The sequence below is a fragment of the Alexandromys fortis genome, unplaced genomic scaffold (assembly GCF_014885135.2).
Source record: "Alexandromys fortis isolate MF-2015 unplaced genomic scaffold, M_Fortis_MF-2015_v1.1 scaffold_12, whole genome shotgun sequence".
Taxonomy (NCBI): domain Eukaryota; kingdom Metazoa; phylum Chordata; class Mammalia; order Rodentia; family Cricetidae; genus Alexandromys; species Alexandromys fortis.
The window spans coordinates 6,737,939-6,761,467 of record NW_026067937.1 but is presented as its reverse complement, the minus strand read 5'-3'; the positions used below and the strand labels follow the sequence as shown (position 1 = coordinate 6,761,467).

Genomic DNA, 23,529 nt, shown 5'->3' with positions numbered 1-23,529 from the left:
AAGATTAAATCAATTGATAGAAATCTATATGTTGGTAGTTTTGCCTATGTTTTTTATATCCTTATAAAAAGTTTTGACTTTGCTATCTTGAGGATATTCCCAGACACTATTTTAGAGTTGGAATGTTCTGTTATCACCAGCATCTTGCCCCACTTCGTAATTTCCCAATTAACTTTATCCTAGGCTATATCGATTCCTATAAAGTATAGAGAAGAAACCATGTATTAGTAATATTAAAAACAAACATAAAGATATCAGAGTTCACGACCCTTCCTAAATTGACACCAACATTTTTAGGACAGAATGACATTTAGACTTGAACCATGTCCCATGGGTTAATGAGAATTATTAAGGGCTGTCAAACAGGCATATGATATATGGTATCTCTGTCTCGTTACCAGGCATCTTCGTTGTCGTATGAAGATGACTCTTGGACTCTGATGGTTGAAAAAACCATGAAAACCAGTCCTGGGCTTCTTGCCTCTTGGGTGGTGTGTCAGGGGTGGTCATCAAGGCTGTTGTAACCATGATTAAATTGATTGTTGAAAGGTTAATTATCAGGTCCTAAGAAATAGCATGGTAAATGCTCCCACTCTCTCCCTATCTTGACGCAGGTAGTAGGAAGAAAGGAAAGAAGAAAAGAAGTTCCATTTCTTTCAGGAACCCAAACTGAAGTCCATAGAATGCCAGAGGTGGAGGAACCTTAAGCACCAAGTGGTCCATGCTTTCATCTAAGATGAAAAGCCAGTGCTAGATACTTGTCTGAAGTCCAGTTGGCAATGGAGACGTCTCAGAAATTACGAGAACTATCTAAAGTTTCAGTCTATAAAAGGATTGAATATTTGTCTCCTTCCCCATGAGGCCAAGTTAAAACCAGTGGTGAGAATTTCAGATATAAAATGCTCTTTTAAAAACTAGAATTAAACTATCAGATGATAACTGAAATAATTTAAGATTGAACTAAACAATTTAAGATCCTCTCCAAATCTGAACCGTTGTGATTTTAGTGGTCAGCTCTTAGGAACCCAAGCCCTTTGATGTTCTTCACAATTGAAGGTGGCTAACCAATATCATCCCCAGGAGTTGAGGGTATGATATTCTGCCGGAAGTAGCAGGCATATAATCCCGTGAATCCCAAATGCAAAGTGAGAATGGAACAGGAAGGACACAGAAGAAGATGTCTTCCCACTGTTTCCCAAGGGGGTGCACATACCCTAGAGACATTCCCCATAATCATTTTCATGTCCACACACTACTTTGCATAAAAGAGCAGTCCATTTTGAGATCCATTTTTTAAAAATAGTATAATGTACCAAGAAAAACAGGAAATGAAGGGACCCAATGACTCCACCAGTACCAAAGCAAGCCTTGATATGAACACTCCCAAAGGCTGCCAATTACATCATCAGCAATGCACATGGAAATAATAGGAAACCCAAAACACCAGGATAAGTTTAAGCAGAGAAAGCTGAACCCATCAGTAAGTTTCCGAATACAACAATCAATGAATTTCCTTTTGCCAGCTATCAAGAGAGCTGAGAACCAATCCAAGAGAGCTGCAGAGCCCTTTCCTTCACGCTATTTGTCCTCTGAAGGTGTATCATGCAAGTCAGAATAACAAACAACATTCCTTATTCTGCCATCTCTTCCCTGCGCCCACCTCAGCATGACATTAATCGCTGTGGTGTGCTAACCACAGCAGAACATCAGCAGAGTTCCATTACATGATAGTTTGTAGAGGAAGGATATAGTTTATCACGGCCTTACAAGGAGAGCAAATGTCTAAGGCCACTTTCCCTTATGACACCCTGTCTGCAGAGAGAATGCCTATTCAGAAATTACTTATCGATATAAGTTAATAAATGAAGAAATCCCTATTACCTTCCATTTTATAGGCTGATTCCCTTTCCCAACTCTCCAGGCAAAGCTGCCAAGTCAAAATAACTGAGAGCTAATGACCGAATGCTCCCAGAGCTTACGTGTGACCTCTACACGCTGTTATAAAGCAACAGGTCATTGTCATTCTTAAACTTTTTTGTGAAAGGTTTTCAGTGTCCAAAAGAATGAAAAAAACTCCATGCTTCTTGAATCAGTCCTCTCCTATTAGTATGATTGTTTGGTCAGTTGATGTCTTTCTAGAGGTCACCTTCTGAATGAGTCATAGTCATAGGGGAAAAAAAATCATCTGCCTCTATGTTCATGTTGCCAAAATGAAAGCAGGGCATTTAGGAGACACTGGATCCCCAGGTCTCTGAGGCCACTGAATGGCATCAGAACCTGATGCCAGCATGAATGTTGTCTCTAGATGATAATGAACACCCATCTCTAACACCTCACTGAAGACAGGTGGCAAGCAAAAGATACGAGAGTTTACCTGCGGTTGATGCCGTGGGCTCCTGAGTCTGTGTCGTGGATTGTGAATTACCAAACCAAAACCACATCCAGTTATTTTGTTTCTGAGTTGCTGCATGGCTGTTTGAGTGCACAGTTGAGGCAACTAGATTAATTATGAAAATATCATTTAGTGAGATTCCCCTGTCCTCTATAAAACCTGTACTCTCTGAGAATATTTCTATTTATTATAGAATGAGGATTTTAAAAACGAAGTCAAGCTCCACTTTTATCTTTCCAGCCTCCTAACATCTCCCAGAATTGTAGGGCCCCAAACAGCAGATCAGAGCATTGGTTCAATGCTTCTCAGTCTTCTATGCCAACGCCTCAAGTCATGACCAGAGAAATCTGAAGCAGCGAACTAACAGCAGTGGGCAGAGATTTGTTCTTCTCCTGATGGCATCTGTCATTCAAACGTGATCTGGAGGCCTTCCGTGCAGCATAGCTTACAATGACTTCATCTTTGGAAGGTCTTTGAGGACGTCTGCATCTTTTCTGTCTGTTCAACGTCGTGCCCAGGTAGTCTGAGACATCTGGCTCCACCCACACTCATCAAGCACAAGTTAAACTTTATCGTTGGGCAAGAATTTTGGAGATAGTGCAAATTTAAAATGTTGTCACTAGATGAAATTTTCTCCAGTATCTATTACTTTCCTACATAGAGCTGATAAAACTAAAGAATCACTGAACTCTATCCAAGTTAGAGAAAGGTTAATAAAAACAGTTATTAATTTAAAAAAAATCTTTTATCTGACTTTCAAGTTGGACTGTTTCCAGAATGTTTCTCCATAGAAACAAGATGGCAAATTTCATTGAGATAAATATCTGAATCAGATCTAGCTTTAAAAAGAAAATGTTTTAAATCAAACAGTTCTCCGAAAACCTTTGGTCTTCTCAGACTGCAGGTAGTTCTTGTGTACCATGGAGAACCCACTGGATGTCATGTGAACTCCATTTCAGAACTGGGACATCACACACAATGAGTGTCAAAGATCACATTAGTGAGAGCAGAGATAGAAGTTATTCACAATGGCCCAGTAAGATACCCACAAGAGTCTACAGACTCCCCATTATTGGATATTCACTAAAGATGCTTAGTTTCGTCGCTTACCCTGAAGTACCCCAGAAAAAAAGAGCTAACAAGAAATGGACATGCAGGAGACACATGGGCATCCTTTCTCTCTTCCTAAATGGAGTTGTGTGAGAGGAGACAGTGAAAGAAATGTCAGCCTAGCCATCAGTTTCTGATTTGCCCCACCCAAGTAAGGTCATGCGAGACAGAAAACAAATTATTCATTTGACACCCAGAAGACAGGAAGTGGAACTTTCCAAGGAAAGAGCCTATTTCCTAAATTAGTTTAGGCTTCTTGATTCCAGAGAATTCCAGAAGGCCAATAAGAAAGGACTGATGACACACCCCCGGTCAGACTCTTCCAAAAATAATATTTATAATTAACAGTCAGTGGGAAACTCCAAGTCGAAAGAGCCTGTTGTTCCTGCTAGTTCTCCCTGTTGCCACCCACTGAGCACCCTTGAGAAAGGAATGAGCTAGTCTGGCTAAGCCAAACACGGCTTCTTCCATGTCCTCAGCCAGCCTAGCTCTTGACCTCTGCTCCCCTGCACGCTAATCTGTGTCCACTCCCTCTCACTATGTCTCAACCCTCCACCCAACAGTGATAAGTGAGCTCCTGGGATGCTCCTCTTTGGACTCAAAAAGCAGGATGCTACTCAGAAGGCTTCTCCATGCCAACTCTGTCGTACCATATGCTATGTCCAAGTACCCCTACCCTGGTGGGGGAATTAGCCCCCCCTTCCTCGCCTATTGAAAGGAACTAAGTTGCGTGCTCTGTTAAAAAAAGAAAGCAAAATTCTCCTTTCCCTCGAAGTCTGATCTGCGCTTTTGTTAAATCTCACACACTCCTTTCCTTTGATTTCCGAACTAGGATGTTGTATCCCGGGAGGTGGAGCTACCTCTGACCCCCATAAACTAGAGGGGTGTCTGGACCAGAGAAGCCACACAGTCTGGAGTGAGTGGATGAAAACTTCACACCACCCTGGTTTTTCTTTGCTATCATCCTCTAATTTTAGCTGCCATAGAGAAGAAATGACCGGGGAGGGTGTGGGATGCGTGAAAAGATATGCCTTGAGTACTTGTCCATGTGTGGAGGTCGGAGGTTATTTCCTGCCATACTTTTTGACATAGGAGCTCTCCCTGAACCTGCAGCTCACTCGTTTGAACTGTCAAGCTCAAGTTTTTATGTGGATGTGGGGATCAAAACACCCAGGTCTTCATGCTGGCAAGGCAAGCACTTTGCACACTGAGCATCTCTAAGACCCCAGAATCTGATGGAGGATTTTTTGGACAGACTTCAAAGAATTTCCTGGGAATGAATGGAATTCTGCACCTGTTCACATCCCCCATTCCTCTCACTCAGCAACCTGATAACAGAAATTGAAAACATTGCTAATTTCCATCGGAGTGCTGGGGAGGCTCTCTGACTTCTGAGTGACCTGGGGATTAAAAAGGGCCCTATCTTGAATACTCACAAGCCAGTACGCTCCTGCCAAACCGGGAAGAAGCCAGAGTTCCACCCCTTGTGAGTTGCAGCCAGGAAATGAGAAAATGCACACTATACTAGGATACCCAGTGAAGACTTAGCTGCCCTTTTTGGTTTGAATAGTCCTCCACAGAAGGAGCCCGGTCAATTGAAACCCCATTCTAAACAAACAACAGGGAAAGTACAGAGAGGGAAATGGAGGAGATAGGAGCTCTGAGCACCTTTCCAACAGAGCCCAGCTGCACAAACCCAAAGTCCCCCAGCACAGTCACAGGTATAGCCTCCCCTGCTCTCGCCGCCACACACCCAAAGAGCACTGGAATCTTCCCTAACAGAGTGCAGTCTAGAGCACTACAGCTGGCAAAGGCACTCAGAAACCCCTCACACCACTGTGAGTTTGACCATGCTCCATAGAATACATGGGCAACACAAATTGCTTTTGATCTATTTGTTCTTTCTTTCTTTCTTTTGTTGTTGTTGTTGTTTTTCTTCTTTTTTGAGGGGAGGTCAGAAGGGTGGGGGATGGACCTAGGAGGACTGGGAAGTGAGTGTTATTGGGGTACATTGTATGAAATTCCCAAATAATCAATAAAAATATTATGCTCGTAAAAAGAAAACCCTTCACATTTGTTCCTTGGACCAAAACACAGGAATGGTTTAGAATAGCATGGTTGAGGACTATGACTGGGTGGTACACAATCAGAACCTTGAAAATGAATCAGATTAAAACACAGGGTTTTCAGGCAGGGCTGTAGAAGGAACTCTCGGGATGCTATGCACACTCTGCAGCCGTAACGTTAAAAGAATAGTCTTATGCATAGTGAAAAGAAACAAGAATGAACCAAGCAACAGCAAATATTCTTTCTGTAAGAGGGCTGAGGCAATGCCCAGTCATCAGCAACAAGAGAAAAGAGGCACCTCCCTGAGGAAACCCTTCCAGAATGGCACACCTTATCCCAAACTAAGAGGAACAGAGGCGAAGATGGACGAAATGTGAAAAGCAGGAGACAATGCACACAGACAGGCACAGGGACCCGACCCTCGATGCCTAGGGATAGCAGAAAACACCTGGGTGTGCATCACTCAGGAGGGCCATTGGCATTTGCCAAAGAGTTGCTGTCGGAAAAACACGGCGATTCCCTTCTCCTTACTGGTGCTCGGGGTGCTCCTGGTGAAGTAGGATTCATCCTCATCTCCAGCTGCGTGTTCAGTGGGCAGGGAGGTGTGGAAAATGTAGCCTTCTGAGGTGCTCTTCTCACTGGAAGATCCGCTACTGACATCAACATCGATGTTATTTGAGGCGTCGATGTCTTCTTGGTGTGTCCTATACTCTCCCTTCTTGCTGTAGCGGGTGCCATCACGGTTGACAATAGCTGAGGGGACACAGAGGGCACCTTCAGAACCTCACAGCACATAGATCTTGAGTATAGGAAAGACAGTGGGTTGTCGTGTGACACGACACGCCATTTGAGGCTACCTTCTCTTGCTTTAAGCACATCTGTCTGTCTGTCTGATGCTGAGATGGAGTGGATGAGGTGGAGATGAGGCAGAGGAAGCTGAGGTGCTAGGGAGTCCCCACACTTGAATCTGAGCTTTGGATAGCTCTAGACCAGGTAACCCCGGAAGCTGCAGTTTCCTTACTCGTAAAGGAATGGCCCTGCCTTCTGGATGGGGTCGTGATTAGTGTTCAGCAGAGTAGTTAGAATAACTGGAGGCTCCATCCACGACACCTTTCCCACCCTTTACAGTTTCTTCTGAAATATGTATAAATTGTGTTGCTATTAATCCCATCCATCTCCAGAAAGGATCTGAAATAGAGTTGTATGGCCTCCATAAAGAAGATAAATGTGTAATCCATTAGAAAGATTCTTTCTAAGGGGTAATTTTTGCCAGTTTAAGCAAACCCCTATTTCTGGGTAGAAAACTGATTTGTCTAAATATTACCAGAGATTCAACCATACTCCAGGAAATTCAACTTTAAAATTGGCAAATACACACACACACACACACACACACACACACTCACACACACACACCTTAAAATTGGCAAATACACACACACACATACACACACACACACACACACACACACACAAATCTTTGGTTTAATAAACAATTGACCAGAATGAATCAGAGGATGAAAAAGTACACATTAATTTTTTATCCATTCTTAAATGTATATTTTTTTGCCTTGAGCCTCAATCATTTGCTATACGAGGCTACAAGTGTGTATTCTCTGGGAATATTTTCTGCTGAATGGCATAGGTGGTACCAAGGATTCCTTATTTTTCACTTGTCTAACTTGCTTAAATGAAACTATTCGTAAAACAAGTGTTGGAAAAAACTTTCAAAGGTCTCAATCACCGTGACAGTGACTGCAGAAAAAGATCTGAGATTATTGACTGCGAAGGACTGCATTCTGCTCAACTTCAAGCTAAGACAATGTAGATTGCCTTACTTTTAAAAAACGTATAACTTATTTAATATTTGTGTGCACCTGTATGAACTTAGTGTACCATGTGTGCAGGAGCCCACACAGGATAGAGGAGGGAGTTTGATCTTGATGTTGCAGGCATCTGTGACAACCCTGTTGGGGCTAGGAACTGAAACCAATTCTGTGCAAAAAGCAGTTAGTGCTCTCAACACTGAGGCATCTTTCTGACCACCAGATAATTTATGAAGAATGAGGCTTATTTTGCTTAAGCTCAGTCTAGGCTGAGAAGTTCAAGAACACCACCACAGTGTCTGCTTGGGATCTGCTGAGGGTATTCTTATTGTCTGCCATGGTATGGCAGAGCGTGTCATGTGACAAGATAGCAACAAGCCTGCTTCTTCTCCTCATCACGTTATAAAGCTACCAATGTCATCAGGCCTCCCTGTCTCTACTCATCCAATACCAATCACTTCTCAAAGATCTCAACCCCAATAACTATAAATGTGTAAAATTGGGAGGTATGTTTCCATACATGAACGCTTGGAATGGACATATTCAAACCATGCTATTGACCAAAATTATAAAAGTCTGGACTTTGAAGGAAATTTTCAGGAACTGTGGAGCTGGCATTTCTCTCTTTCTTTCTTTCTTTCTTTCTTTCTTTCTTTCTTTCTTTCTTTCTTTCTTTCTTTCTTTCTTTCTTTCTTTTTTAATTTTCGAGACAGGCTTTCTCCGTAGCTTTTTTGGTTCCTGTCCTGGAACTAGCTCTTGTAGACCAGGCTGGCCTCGAACTCACAGAGATCCGCCTGCCTCTGCCTCCCGAGTGCTGGGATTAAAGGCGTGCGCCAGGAACTGGGCATTTCTTAAACATCTGGTATGGGCCAGGCACACATGAGACACATTAGAGTTGCATGATAATTCTTACATGATGTATCTTATGCCTAAGAGAAAACTGAAGCTCAGGAAAGATTGTCGCTCTAATATCATATGGAGCTGTTGGGATGGGAAGCATCCTCTGACTGATACAGGCACAGACCAAGGGAGAGGCTGGATTCCCACAGTCTAGGGAGAGCTCATCCCACTACTACTGCCACCGTGTCCACACACCCTGCTGGGGTCTGGGCCCAAGGGAGCAGAAATAAACCTTTTTCAACACTGTTCTTCTTTCCAGTGAGAAAAGAAGTGAAGGTACTAGGGTTTACAAGTTAACCAGTTGGGAAGTTCTGGTGAGTGTTTTCCATCTTCTACATTGGTCCACACAATTGTCTAGAGATTATCTGAGGTGGCTGTGGTATAAATGGTATTGAAACACATCCCAGGAAGCTTGTGGCCTTCATAATCAAGTACTTCAGTTATGTCAGCAAGAGAATTCCCATGAGGGTGTCTCCATCCCTCAAACTGCCTTAACCTTCTATGTTATCAGAGCACAGCTCAGGCACACAGTCTCCAACAGCTTGAAGTTAAAAACTATCATTTACCTTGTCTTGCACTTAAGTTGATTTTTAAGGTTACCTTCAACTTATGGCAAATGGTGTTAGTTCTCCATTTGCAGTTTCTTTGGAAAACAAATGTATTCTATGTAGAAGAGAAAGATCAAGTAGACAGTAGCACTGTGGAGTACACCGACGGGGTCCCAGTGTGCGACAGTGGTTTTCAGACGACTGATGTTTCGGGAGTGGGGCATAGGGTAAATCAGAGAACAGTTTCAAGGCATCATGGGAAAGGGGAATGGGGTGTTGATCACAGCCATTATCCCCATAGGGAAACAACTTAATAGCCTATTTGGATATTAACAGTAGTAGATGAACACACCTTTCCCAAGAATAAGACAAATCACCCCAAACTAGAAGAGGTACGTACTTATGGTCACTGGTCCTTCGAAGGAATTGGGCAGATCTGTGACAGATGTACAGTCTTCTTCAAGGGGCGCTATGGGGAAGAAAAAAAATCATGAAATAAAAATTAATAATTTAAAAAACTTCTCACAGCTAATATGTCCTATTACTCAGTTAGAATAGAGTTTGTCCTAAATAACTTCTCCTGAAACTTGATAAATCTATGAGGAACTTCTCAACCCTTTTTGATGTGTTTTTACAATCTTATTTAGTGTCAAAAATTTACTATTCCCACCCCGGTAACATCACTCACTAAGAAGCACACGTGTTCTAGGGCAAATGTGCTGACATCTGTAATCCCGGAGCTGGGGAAAAGAGACTGGGTTATCCAAGGACAGTCGGAGACATGCATATACCTGGCACAGGGACGAGCCTGATGGTTCACGTTTAATTGGTAATAAGACAGACGTGGCCCTTCTCCAATTAAGCATACAATTAAAGAGGAGTCTAAATCTCTTTTCAGTGGAAAAAGATTTGTGTAATCGTTGTGACTAAAGCTATAATGAAAGCAGGTACAGACTATCATGGAAAATCATTTGTAATCCCAGGTATCAATGGGATGCTGGGAACTGTGGTGAACACACACGATTGACACGACTATCAGAAGACTATGAAGATATTCAAATATGTTTTAAATAGATATGTTAATAACAAGTGAATTTACCTGGTAACCAAAATATTTAGTAACCAACAAATTCCCGTTCACTTATTACAGCATTAATGGCTTCACTAATTTGGCTGGTATTTGTGAGTGCCTCCTCCACGCTCAGGGCTTCACAGCTAGGGCTGGCCGCCTTTGGCATGGGCACCCACGCTGTCTTGGCATTTATCATTTGGCTTCTTTTTTTCCTGTCTTCCATTTATCTTTTACTCCCACTCCTTCTTTAGGATTCCATGCCATGACTTGGGCTAACTGGTCAACCCTAGGTGTTTCTAGGCGCTTTCTGGCCAGTATTTCTGGCCTCAGAAGTCAGGACCAATAATTCCTGATTTGTGTGTTATCCTTTAAATCTTAGACGCAGACAACAGCAATTTAACCACCACCCAGTCATGCCCAGATGTTTTATTAGTGGGTATGGAGCTTTTGAACTGCAGGGAGCTATAAAGTGGCATTGCTTTCACGTAAAGGTTGCCTCCACTTGTGTGCTGTAGGTCTACCTGCTCTGTTTGTTTTTCTGAGACGCAGGCTGCTCTTATTCTCATAATCCTCCTGCCTGAACCTCTTAAGTGCCAGGCTTACAAGAGTGCCTCCCTCACACCCTAAAACACCATAAAAACAACAGCTTTTATGGTGACCATGGCCACTTTGGCGTTAGATGACAATTTCTTAGCGTGCTTTCTCCTAGAGCTGCTTTCTGGCAAAGAGAAAAGAAGAAAGAGATTGATGGGTGGGTGTGTTGGAGGGACAGGGTAGCAGAAAATGGGCAGACAGGGGTCACAAGGAAGGCAGATGTCAAACATTTTCAAGTTCCCTGTCATATACTGTTGCCCACTCATAACACAGGCAGAAACAGAAATTGGGCAAGTAGGTAGTGGCTGCTTCTAAGTTACTAGAAACACCTTTTGCCAAATATAAAGAGACTGGTTGTTTATTGTTTATTTGTTTGCTTGTTTGCTTGCTTTTTTTTTCCAGTCAGTTCTTTGAAAGCAAAAGCTGCTGTCAGCTGTAGACAGAAGTAGGAGAGTATGTTTTACAGAAAATATTCTTGTAAAAGTTGCTGTGAAAAGTTCATAAAGGGAACCTTTAAATGAGAAAGTCACCAATGGTGAAGTCAGTGCTCCATCCCTTCCCCAAACCTATCACCATCGCGTGTCATTCTTTCGTTTCTTCTTCATGTGCACTATGATCTAAAATTCTCTCGCTCATGTTACTCTCATATGAATCTCACGCCACCCACCTCCTGCTTCCAACCCTGCCACAAAGAGGCGTGGCCTCTACTAAATGAGTAGTGAGTTTGTCTGCTTGGCCCAGAACATTGCATGAGAACAGAGAGACACTTGGCATCTATTTGTCAAATGAGAGAAAAGGGGAGGAAAGGTCCCAATTCCCACAGAAAGTACCCCAAAGATGCTGTCTCCTAAAATGGTTCACAGCTATCAACAGGTCTGGAAGCCTGTGGAGAAGCCTGGAGAGTGAGGCCCCGAGTAGTTATTAAAGTGTTAACTGACTCTTTCTAGGGGTCACTTAGCATTTGCAGGCCAAGTGAGAGAAGAAAGCAGACAAAAGATGAGCCTGCTTCTATCCCTGATTCTAATGAATTTATAAGGTCAACACACTTATTTCTCTACCTCTATATTTCTTAAGACATTCTTCAAAACACCCTTATTTGAGAATGCAGCTACCGGAGAGATTTGGGGGGGGGGTACCTATTTTCTTTGTCTTAGGCTGAGCCAATCTGTGAGATGCTTCTGGTGTTTGGATGCAGAGCATCCTCAGGAGTGGGGCCTGTGAGTGTCTGGAAGCGAAGTTGTAATGAGCTGAGCATGTCAACAACAGAGTCTAATCTGTCAATGATGAGAATGTGTTCCCATGGAACCTCTTCATGCTCCATTTCACCTCAAACTTCATACAGAAATTCAGTCTGTCCAGGATGCCAAGATGCATGGTGACCCAAATTTGCAGTTAACGTATTCCTGCCCACGCCACTCACGTGACCTCATTAGATGGAGCTTCAGTCTCTTAAGCAATACACTGCAGGGAGTGTCCCCAGCACAGGGACTTGTTAAAGAAATTCTAAGTTGGGCTTCCCCGGGGCTGTATTCTTAGAAAGCTTGGCTCCGCTGGCTCCAAAGGACTAAGATAGTAATTGTTTAGTCTAGGTGTCAGTCTCTGGATGCCGGCAGGAAGGGCGCTTCCTCTAGGGTTGGTACCTTATAGGTGTTCCGTGAGTAAATCTTCCAAACAGCTCTCAAATAAATGAGTGAATGGACAAATCACGAATGTAAAATCTGCTCCTTATCTCTGCCCTAAGAGGAGGACGAGGCATCTTACTGAATCAAGCTTTAAAAGATGGGCTTGAGTCAGTCATCTTCGTCCCTTCCCCAGAAGTCACTAGACTCATTTATGTTGGGTTTTAGATACTGAGAGAGGGCAGGAAAAAAAATCACACAGCCTTTTCCTGGGGTTTGCTGTGCTTTTAACTGGGGGGGGGGGGTCACAGAAGTATGGGGTTTAATTTGTAGAAGTTACCTGCTATGGTATTGCTGGGTCTTCTCCCTGTTGCTAGTGTACGGGCTCCCACCCCTGGGACCTCCAGGTTGCCGTCCTGAGCTAGGTATAATCTAAGATTCTTTCCAAGATGTTCTTGGCAGCACACTGGAAGCTGCCAGGATCTTCATTTCCTGCCCTGACATCCATGATGTTGACTATACTCAACCTCAGCCACATTTATTCTTGCCTCCCTTTCTGCGTTTTCTGTCTTACCGCTTCAAGAAGATTGCCAATTCCTTTAAGACAAGAAACACACTTTTTGGTTATTTCTTGCCCTCTATTTACTTAGCACAATAGTGTGTAGATACTATTAATAAATATTTATTGTCTTTGAACTTAAAGAAAAAGCATTAAAGCTTATCAACACGGAATCCATGTGGAAAATAGATAAAAAATGAAATGTAGTATTATTTTTAAACTTTACTGCTTCTAACACAGTCATTTGGGGAGGAAGCATAGCGTTGGTACTTCTCCCGGTTTTTGACTGAACTAACACCTGCTTCTCTAAGGAGAAGAGAGTTCATTAGCACTGGAGATTCCTGTGCTGGAGATGGACCCAAATTTGGGGGTACCATGAAGGACAGAAAGAAAGCTGCAGTAGCTGTTTGCCTGGATCGTTTTGATTCCTGACCATAAAACAGTATGCGCTTTTGCCTGTTTCAATTAAATTTCGTAGACCCTTAACTCAAAGTGACACCAGCTTGTAAACCAGCCGAGGCAGTGTGGGAACACAGTCCTGTGATTTACTGCGTACTTTCACGGAACAGGCTTCAGCAGGAGAAGCAAAAACAGAACCTAAAGACTGGGAGCAACAGGCAGGATCCTCCCAAACTTCATCGTTGCCACCCGTTCAACCCCTTCATTCCTGACCCCTTGTACAAAGATGGAAGAAGTTAAGCCAGGGCACTCTTTGCCTACTTCCTATTTACCCATCTGAGCTTGGGGGTCATTACACTACATTTGGTTCATTACTTTACATTCATCCGTACACAGGGGACGGACAGTGCCCTGTGTAGTTTCAGGTGCACTTCCTCATTTTGATCCAACTCCATGTGTGTTCTTTGTTCATATGATAGGGAGAGGTAGACTTGCTGTGATTTTTCACCATGTCTTGTGTGTGTATTCATGTCCCATATGTACTTGGAAAAATTCACTGGGTTCATATACTGTATTTCAATTACTTGGCTTCAATTCACCTCCTTCCCCCAAACTCTAGATTTTTCCTCTGAATCCCCATGTGTTCCTCAGTGCTTGTGAAACAAAGGGTAGGTGGCACGGGCACACTGGCACAGTCTAAGGACACTGATGTAATCTCCTGCTGCCCTCCCTCCATGCCCCCTGTTACCTTAAAAGCCCACACAGTTTTTATACGCCCCCCCCCATGGTATTATACCAGCTATGGTCTCATGGGGGTAAAGTTCTAGCCACTTTCCAGCATATTTAACATCTTCCTTCGATGTCTGAGGAAAATTTACAGTCCTGGAAGATATGACAAATTCACCTCAAAGTTTTTCCTTCCCTAACATATAGTTTCAACCCTTCAGGGAACTAGAAGATACAGTTTGAAAACTGAGACTTTTGATGGTTGGCATTTAAAACTTTGACATTGATGGTTTCAGTTCGTCTCAAAAGACTTTGAATAATGTATAGTGCACAGAATTCTTTGATTTTTTTTATGTGTGTGTGTGTGTGAGTGTGTGGTGGCTTGAATAGACTTGTAAGCATGACTTCTAAGCTCATGGCTGGGAAAGTTTTCATAGACAAAGGAGGGAGCCCAGCATCTCGGTTTTCATTTAGCTTTCTTACTCCTGGTGGCCTCAACCACTGAGTAAGGAACCTTTTCAAGAAGGCCAATGCTGTCATATCCTCTTTGCTTTTTCACTAGCTCCATTTATAATATTTTCAGTCATTTAGCTTGCACCTCTAAACGATCAATAGATGAGTACCACTTTTCTGCAGAAATTGCTTCGATTTCTCAACCTACTGGAGGAGCTAGTCACCCCTCCGCTAAACCTGTATAACTTCTTTGCTTGTAGCTCTATCCTCTGACTGGGCTTATGCCACCTTGTATTCCCTGGTATTTGTTCAGTGGAGTTAAGACGCTCCTGTGCCCACATCACATGGCCTTCTCATCTGCCAAGAGCTCCACTCCCTTGACTGTGGCTCTCCAAAGCACTTCCTCAGATGCGCCCTCCCTGTTCACCTCTCAAATGACAAGCTTCCCCTGAGTTTGGGCCCTCCTATGCTGCCTTTTTTCTTTAGCACTCTCCAACCTTGTGTCAAAGAATTGATATTTGATTATTTATCATCAGCTTCCCAAGCCTGGCACGTTAGTACCATGGATAATAGAGTCTAGCTCTTCCTTCTGTTATAGAGACTCCTTTTGAGTGGAAGTTTCAGGAAGCTCCACCCATGCTTTGACTGAACTACAGTCAGCCAACCATGCTCCCACAGGCAGCCCAAAGACCATGCACTTAGAACCCACCTGAGGCATTGAAGCAATATGTATCGTATTGGGAAGTATTGGACTGGAGGATATACACTCCTGTGTTGTTGGCTGCGCAGATGGCATTGGGGGTGATCCTCGGGATCACCACATTGTCTTGTATGAATCCATACCTGCCAAGGGAAAACATGAAGTTATTAACTTGCATGGCCAGGATCTCATTTCATAATATCCCATCAAATGACATTTAATGTGCACAACACCTCCACGTATTCACCCCAAGGATGCTAAGGGTCCCAATAACCAAGTTCCATAAAATCGAAAATCACCAGCACAGGAAAGTAAAGATGGTCAAAGCTGACAGAGGCAAAGAGAGTTCGTTTAAAGACTGGGAACTGATGATCATTCTTGTTTTTAACCAAAAAGATTCATGAATAAACAAAATCATTCCATACAAAATTTATGGCCAGCTATGTTATTAAAGGCATCAGGAAGCCTGGGTTCCAGAAGAAAAACTACACTAGGAGATTGGACAGTGAATTAACTTTATACTTTCCAAAAATGACATATAAAATGAGTCAATCCCCTAAGGTGGCAAATGGGTTGGTCCTCCTTTCAGTCTGCAATTCTAGAGCTGTCTTATTTTGTCCCTCCTTTTTTGTCCTCCCCTTCTCCCTTGAGCCCCTCACTCCTTACTATGGCCAACATGAAGCCTGGCTCCTGTGCTGACTTTGTGAGCCACCCAGACCTGTGGAGACAAATTGGCCATCACTGAACCAAGAGGAGTAGCAATTAGGGCAGCAAATGGCAATGGGTCACTTAACAAAGTTCTTCAAGCCACACACCATCTGCTCCTACACCCATCTGGGTGTTTCTGGGAGTCTGCTGGGGCTGGAGGCCTCTTCAGACATAGTGCACATCACCACCATCCCAGTGGCCATCAACACGAAATGCCTCAAAACATGGCATGCGGGTGGAGAAAATGCTGCTCAAGAGGAAAGAGGTGGGGTGACGGCAAAAGAACAAAGAGGGAGATGCTAAATTTGGCAGGGTTTGAGAAGTACAATGCAAGCTAAAATGCACCTTCTTTTAACTGCCACTGTTGGGGCAACAGCACAGCCTGCAGCACCCAGCAAGGCACATGGAAATGGGAGTGACTTGGAAGCTCCTAAGCTCAAAGTCTCTCATTATGTCCGTGTTGCAATGGGAGCTGAATGACGAATTCCTCGTCCAAACCGACAGGCTGATTTCCCCAAAGTCTCCTTAGCCCGGAGGTGGGAGGGGACACAATTAAACAGCAAGAAATTCTCATGGACCTGAGCGTTGTCCCTAATCAGGGTGGGGCAGACAAGACAGAAGTCCCTGCTGAGGCTTTGTCCCAGCCTGTGAGACTATGCCTTCTGACTTTTGGCAGATATCTGATTCCATAGCTACCTGAGGGAAATTATGAAATTGAGTTTTGAAACACTTAATACCAGTATGGGTACAATGACAGATTTGACAGATTTCTGCAGCAGAAGTTTATCTTCATATTTTTTGCTAAATAATACTCCACAAGGAAACTATTCTTCATCCTGCCCTCCTGCATCATATTGACAAATATGTATGAATAATACGTATATAGTCTATATACATATATTATACATATACAAACTAGATATTCCAGAATTGAATGCATTCTTATGTTCTCTTGGTGAGTTGTTGTGAATTCTCACCACATGGCAGTTTTATACGCATGTACTATGCATGAGTTGGGGCATTGAAATTTCTATACATGTACAAGGCATGAAAGAGTGACTGTCCACAAGGAGGACAGTCCTCTTGTATGCTGTAAGATTGCTTACTCAAACTGGTTTAATAAAATGCCGATTGGCCAATAGCCAAGAAGGAAGTATAGGTGGGGCAACCAAACTAAAGATAATGGGAAAGAGAAGGGTAGGGAGTCAGGAGACTCCAGCAGACACAGAGAGAAAGATGAGCACATAGTCCTGAGAAAAGGTGCCACCACTTGGCAGAGTGTAAGTAAGGAATATGGGTTAGCTTTAAGTGTGAGAGCTAGTTAATAACAATAAGCCTGAGCTATTGGTCGAGCATTTATAAATAATACTAAGCCTCTGAGTGGTAATTTGGGAAGCAGTTGCTGGGTATTTGGGATCAAGCAGCCCCGAGAGAGGAAACTTCCACCAACAGAGAAAAGACATATTTAGCCAGTCTTTGCATCCTCCCCCTAACTCATCCTTTCGAGGGCTTAGTCATTACACTCAGACTGATCACAACCAAACGGAGACTCCTCTACTTACAATCGGTGTGATCCATGACAAGCTTTAAGGCTCTGTTGCTTCATATATAAAAAGTCTTAGTAATAGACAGAGAAGTTTAAGGATTAAGATCAAGGATGTCTTTAGGATGTTCCCATCAGCTCGGGACTCTGTATTCATTCCTCTGGCTCTTAACAGATGAGAAGTCATTGTGTTTCACAAGTATATCTTAACTGCATTTCACAATCATAGGCCAGCTTTCTGAAAGCACTTTCTTAGCCCTGTGACCTAATCAGGGCCTCATTTTAAAATATAGCCTTGGGGCTTGAATAGACGGTTTTTGCTAACCAGCCATCTTTCATGAAGGTCATGGGTCAGGTTCTGTAGCTCCAGAGCTGTCATTCATCCTTTACCATTCTCCTAGACTTAGCTCTGAACCCTTCGAGGCAGATGTCCAGCTGGCGCTGCTCAAAACAATGAAAACGTTCTCTATATAATCTGCGACATTTGATAGGTAAGTGAAACACAGCTAGCGCCATCAAAGAACTCATTTTCATATAACCTAATTTTAATGAACTTAAATGTAACTCACCACGTGTGGTTAATAGTTACTGTGTTAGACAGAGCAAGAGTCTCAGGGACCATTCAAGATGTGCGTGCCTGAGTCGGTAACTAAGGGCCAGGGATAGATGCAATTCGCTTCCATTTAACAGCTTCCTTGAAGAGGGCTGCAGCTAGACTTTCTAAAAGCATTCTGTTTGCATGTGTGTGCATGTGTGTGAGCACTGGAGAGGCAAGAGAACCACACTGCTTAAGCTGGAGACTGAGGTGAGGATTTAGAGCACATATGAAGATTACCCAGATCTTCTAGTGAAATCAAACCACACCAACCACTGGACTGAGGGCGTCACCAAGATCCCATTCACACATGCCACTGGCCACAAAAACAAAAAAATGCATAGGCTGCCCCTGCCTCTTACGATTATTGTGGAACAAAATGATTTGAGGAAGGTCCTCTGGGGGCTTGGGTACCTTGAAGAAAACGTCTCAAGGCTTCTGATAACAGCTTATTTGAATGTAGTCTAGCTTTAAAACTTCCATATCCTTTTACTTACGTTGTCAAATCATAGCAACACAGAAGTCAGCCTAAAAGCTCCAAGAGGGGGGTTTGAAGAACGTGCCTTGTGTCAAGTCTGCGCAGCCAAGACTCTGCCAGCTACCTATTTATTTTAAACACTGTTATTTGGCTCGCGTTTTCTTGTGGTTCCGACAATGATGCTGAATGCTTCTTCAAAGCCAGAGGAGTGCTACAGGAGCACATTAAATAAGAGGCTTGCAACTGATATGACCCTAATGGCTGACCCTGACTCCCCTCCCTCACGAGCGAGCGTATGATTCATCAAGGTGTCTTCTTAAGCTGATCTGAAATTCCAGTTGTCATACCGGTTTTAGGCTGTCTTGGTCAAATTAATAGGTAGGGCTACCTCTTTAGGCAAGAAGCCATTCAACTGTCAGGAAGGAGCCTTCCAGCTGTAAGCCCTGCCCCTCCCCAGTGGACTGTCCCCAGAGAGAGCGCTAGTCTCTTACCTGCAAGTTTCAAACCCTACATCCAGAGCCTTCAGCATCTGCTCCATGGTGGGCAGGGTGCTGTTGAAAGCCTGGCAGAGGTCTTCTGCCTCAGTCCGTGAGATGCTGTAGCGGCCATTTTTCTCCACGTGGAATACACCTGCAAAGCGGCAGGTTATATTCAAATCTGTGGGATCAAACGGAAATGGAAATGTTAGACTCTTCTGCATGAAAAGTTTGCACAAAACTAGATCAATGGTAAGAAGTACTTATGAGTGAAGACATTAAAAAAGACAAACAAGAAAAAAAAAAGTCAAACAGCAGGTTGGGCTGATGGCTCAGCCAGTAAAGTGCTTACTTTGCAAGCATGAGAACCTGAGTTTAATCCCCCCAAATCCACATATAACAGGCTGGCTATTGTGGCCAGCATTTGCAATGCTAGGGCTGGATGTGACAGGTAGATCCCTTGGGCTCACTGCCCAGGCAGCTTAGACTTCTTGGTGAGTTCAGGGCCGATGGGAGACCTTGTGTCTACAAACAAGGTGGATGACACCTGAGGAATTACAGTCAGTGTTTTCTTCTTGCCTCAACGTGCATGTGCACATGCGTGACAGGCCTATAAACGTGAACACGCGCACACACACATGCATACCCATGAAAGCCGAAGACTGCCCATGGCATCTCATGCTTGAAATCCCAGCACTTGGGAAGCTGAGGTAAGAGCATCACCTAAGGTCAAGGTCAGCCTGGGCTACCTGTGAGATACAGGTCAACCACAGCTACAGTGTACCCTTACCTCAACAACATCAACAAAAATCCAAATAGACATCTGTATTGATGCAGCCTTCAGAACTCACTCTGGCTTTCCAAAGATGCATCAAGCTTAAATCTGAGACCTGGCAGCAGAAAGGACCCCCATACTTAAAGAATCTCCATCAACGAAGAACTCATGAGAAACTGACCAAATCCAGGGGAGTTATGAAGGAATACATGTCAGCTACTAAGAAAACTACAAACACACATAATAGTATTGCATATACAGTTCTGTATTTAGTTCCATACTTATTCTTATACTGTGAGCTCGCTTCCACAATCATCTGGTGCTGCTCCTTACCTTATCACTTCTAACACTATATACTCAGCTGCACCCAGGGCAAACTTCCTTCTGGTCAAGAGCAATGCCATCAGGCTGCGGCTTCCCTCCCTCTCCAGCCTGGGAGCTGCGGGCACTGCTCCAACCCCAGAGATCCCCCCCCCCTCGATTCCATCAGGCACTCTGAGCTCCTCCAGACCTGAGACCATACACCTGCCTTCTTTCCTGGGTGGAACACTCTGTCCTTAGAGCCACACGAATGGTTCCCTTTTCTTCTGAATTATCATCCCACCACGTTTTCCCTCAGCAGTGCCCGAGATACCAGGCTAGGATTTAAAACCCAGGTCTGGAGTCACAGAGAGGCCAGATCTGGACTCTCCAAAGTTCAAATTGCCTTCCAACAAAAATTTGAAGCTGGAGAAGGGAATTGCTGAAGGAAGTGACTGGACCGTTTCTCTCTAGAACCACAGGCTCTTCCTGAAGCAAACTTTGTTCTACATTTTGGAGTGGGCTCTGGTCGGAGAGGAGGTTTTAACCCCCCTGAACTGTCCTTTGGTAATCTTGAATCTTTGGGGTTCTGTGTTGCATAATTGTCACCAGTACCCTAAAAGGTAAGCTCTGCTTATATACTTGAATGCTAAGAATCAGAATCCGGGAAGGAATGAAGTAACTTCCAGTAAAAGCTGAAGGTCTGCAGCTTTTAGATGGCTGCAGTAGTAACTCCTCTCAGAGGGAGGGTTGACTTCCCTCAAAGAGGGGTTTGAAGCAGTTTTTCATGTGCCCAACAGTCTTCATGTTTAAAACAGAGGAGAGGCTCACCTAAACCACTGCTTCATGATGACAAAAGAGGGCCCATTATTATGAAGTATGTTTATTACAGGTGCCAGCTGCCTTCTCCTAGAGCAGGAAGCAGGTTCCAAACACGACAAGGCAGTGCCAGACAGATGCAAAACAAAGAAATGAGAAGTCACCCTGGAGAAGGCCCAGGCCACGGGCAAGTTCGTTTCTTTGCCTTGGTTTGTGTCATCAGCAAGCAGCTACTTTAAAAACAGAAACAAAGCCCACGAAACCCTGCAGGGAGGCAGTTGCAGTGAAGGAAAGATGCTCTGTGCAGCTAATTCCTTATCTCAGGGGCCCAGCGCTCTCCGAAGCCACTCATGCAAGCTCTTGGCTGATGAAGCAATGCACACACACCGGAAGGAAATGCACAAGCTCCCTTTGAAACGCTGTTTGTTTTTACTGACATTTGCAGCTCAGTCTCAGCTGGCCAATTTCACAAAGGGACCCTGTCACTCAGGGAGACAGCCCTTCCAGGCCTCTCCTGATCCCGCATACAAAAGGAGAGAGAAGTGTCTCAATGGGCTTCTTGCAGGTGAGGCTGCTGGGGCGACTTCAGTCAGATGCCACCTGCCTGCTCCTGGCCCAGGTGGCTGTTGTCAACTCCAAGGTTAAAAATAAAGGCGGAGGCTTGGACAATGGTCTGGAGATGAGCAGCAGTTTCTTTCTTATGAAAATCGATTCTAGCTTGCCACCTGGCCAACGGGATATGCAAATGCAAGAGAAACCAATGCAAGCGGAGACTTTTGAGTAAAATCCCTTGAGTTCCACGGGCAGTAACCCGTGTTACTGTAGAGACAGTGTGTCCACACAGGATGGTTATTCAGTAAGTGTGCCTGAAACTGCCTGTGTATGTGTGTGTGTGTGGGGGGGGGGCATCAAGGACGGTACAAGACAGAGAAACTCAGCCTTCATCTTGCTAGCTTAGCCCGACATAACACAGGCATCTGAAATGGTTACTGGGCGAGTGAGACATTCTCAGGAAATATGAAGTACAAGTTTCTGTTTGTTTTAATCTTGTGAGGAGGAATCCTGCTCCTCACCCCAATGGCACCTGGACCATTAAGAGTCACAAGGGTGATGCCCCAGACTTCCAGATCAACTGCCACGTGAGTTGTTGATAATCAATCCCTCAGCTTTGGATCACTCTGGCCTTCAAATGGGCCAAACCTTCAGGTCTGTGTATCGTCTAAGCCCTAGCAATTTATGAAGACATCCTAACTCTCTTCCTTATATTTATATAAAGCCTATTTTTTTTTTTACCCCAAAGGGTATTAACACTACCAAGCACAATAGCAGTAGTGAATCCTTCTGTAGATGTCAGGCACTCTTATAAGCATTTTACAAGTGTTAACTAATCATCTTCTTAAAACAACTCTAGGGTAATATTAATCATCACTCTCCAGTAGAGAAACTGAGGCATGGAGAAAAGAAACTATACAAACATGCACGAGGTCACGGAGCTGCAGTGGTAGAGCAGATATTCAAACCCACCCGGACTGGGCTCCTAGGACCTTCTTCTCCTGGCAGGATAGGTAACTCCTCTGGCTTTCTTATTCTGCAAAACATAGCCAATGCTATTTTCAAGTATCATGAGAGCAAGGTGAGATAGAAGTAGCATGGACCAGGGAACATCTCTAATGTAGTGATGGCCCAAGCTCCAAGCAGGGAGGAAGAACCTCAGAATCTCTATCTGCAGTTGGGTCCTCAGAAACAAAAGCCTCTAGGATCTGGGAGTCGCTCTGACTTGTGAGGCAAACATTAGAGCTGGGAAGATAACTCAACCTATATAAAACTTGCTGAACCAGACATGAGGCCCTGTAAGAAAGACAGCTGGGTGGTGTGTTCTTGGAAACCAGTACTGGGGAATCAGACACAGGCTGACACCCAGGCCTTACTGGAAAGCTCGCCTACCAGTCAAGGTGAGCTCGAGGTCAGGGAGAGACGCTGTCTCAAAGAAAAAAGAAAGGTGAACAGCTTCTCAGCAGTGAGAGATATGTTGTCTTCTGTCCTCCACACGTGTGCAAGCACCTGAACACCTACACATGTGCACCCATATGCATACATTCACATGTAAGGGAACACACAAGCCACACATGTACACATGAAGGAACTAATATTAAATAGCAACTACACCTCTCAAACAAGCCCTTCCTTATGATGATCCATTAACAATGCTTCCAGCTGAACCCTCTGGTCTCCAATGCATCTCTTTTATCTGAGTGACTTGAACTGCTAGAGCCCCTCCCTTTGAGAGACAATGGGCTCAGGGAAGGATGTAGACAGAGGCTACATCACGCTGCTCCTTTAGAGTACTAGTTAAAGCAGGTTGTGAGCAGGGCAGGGGCGTCCCCAGGCCCATTCTTCAAGAGTCTGGTTTGCCTGTCCTCCTCAGAAAGACCAGAAAAAAGAGACAGCATGAGTGTCTCCATGGGCACATGGGAAAGGCAATAGCTTAGCCTAGTTCCCATCTTCCCAGCCTTTGCCACTTTGCAGGTGGCACGGATCGGATAAGTAGCTGTTAAACTTCTCTTCATGTTCAGGCCAGAGTCTGCAGGACTCACTAAATGAAACTGGGCAAAAATGGATTTCTAATAACTAAAGTTGTGAGTATTGCACTCTTGTTAACTGCTTAGAAACTTCACCAATACAGTGGCAAAGTCGTTTTCAAAAATTGTATTGTTTTGAAATTAAAATATAATTATATAATTTCCCCCTTACATCTATATATCTCTCCAAACTCTCCTATGTCATCCTTGCTCCTTCTCTGTCTGGTCTGTCTGTCTGTCTGCCTGTCTGTCTGTCTGTCTGTCTCTCTCTCTCTCTCTCTCTCTCTATAT

At 43.9% G+C, this 23,529-nt stretch overlaps 1 protein-coding gene across 6 annotated transcripts in view; it reads right to left on the bottom strand.

Moving 5' to 3' along the window:
• The window catches only part of Cd44 (CD44 molecule (IN blood group)), an 82,794-nt gene that overhangs the window by 30,867 nt on the left and 28,398 nt on the right, over window positions 1-23,529 (bottom strand). For 3 of the 6 annotated variants that reach the window (XM_050147118.1, XM_050147119.1, XM_050147121.1), the window contains exons 2-5: window positions 18,781-18,946; window positions 14,975-15,108; window positions 9,244-9,312; window positions 6,101-6,322 (exon numbers count right to left, since the gene is read on the bottom strand). In XM_050147118.1, the coding sequence (XP_050003075.1) occupies window positions 6,101-6,322; window positions 9,244-9,312; window positions 14,975-15,108; window positions 18,781-18,946 (591 nt within the window). Of the gene's footprint in view, window positions 1-398; window positions 516-2,374; window positions 2,498-6,100; window positions 6,323-9,243; window positions 9,313-14,974; window positions 15,109-18,780; window positions 18,947-23,529 lie in introns of all 6 variants that reach the window. The other 3 variants (XM_050147115.1, XM_050147116.1, XM_050147117.1) reach the window with 2 other exon arrangements.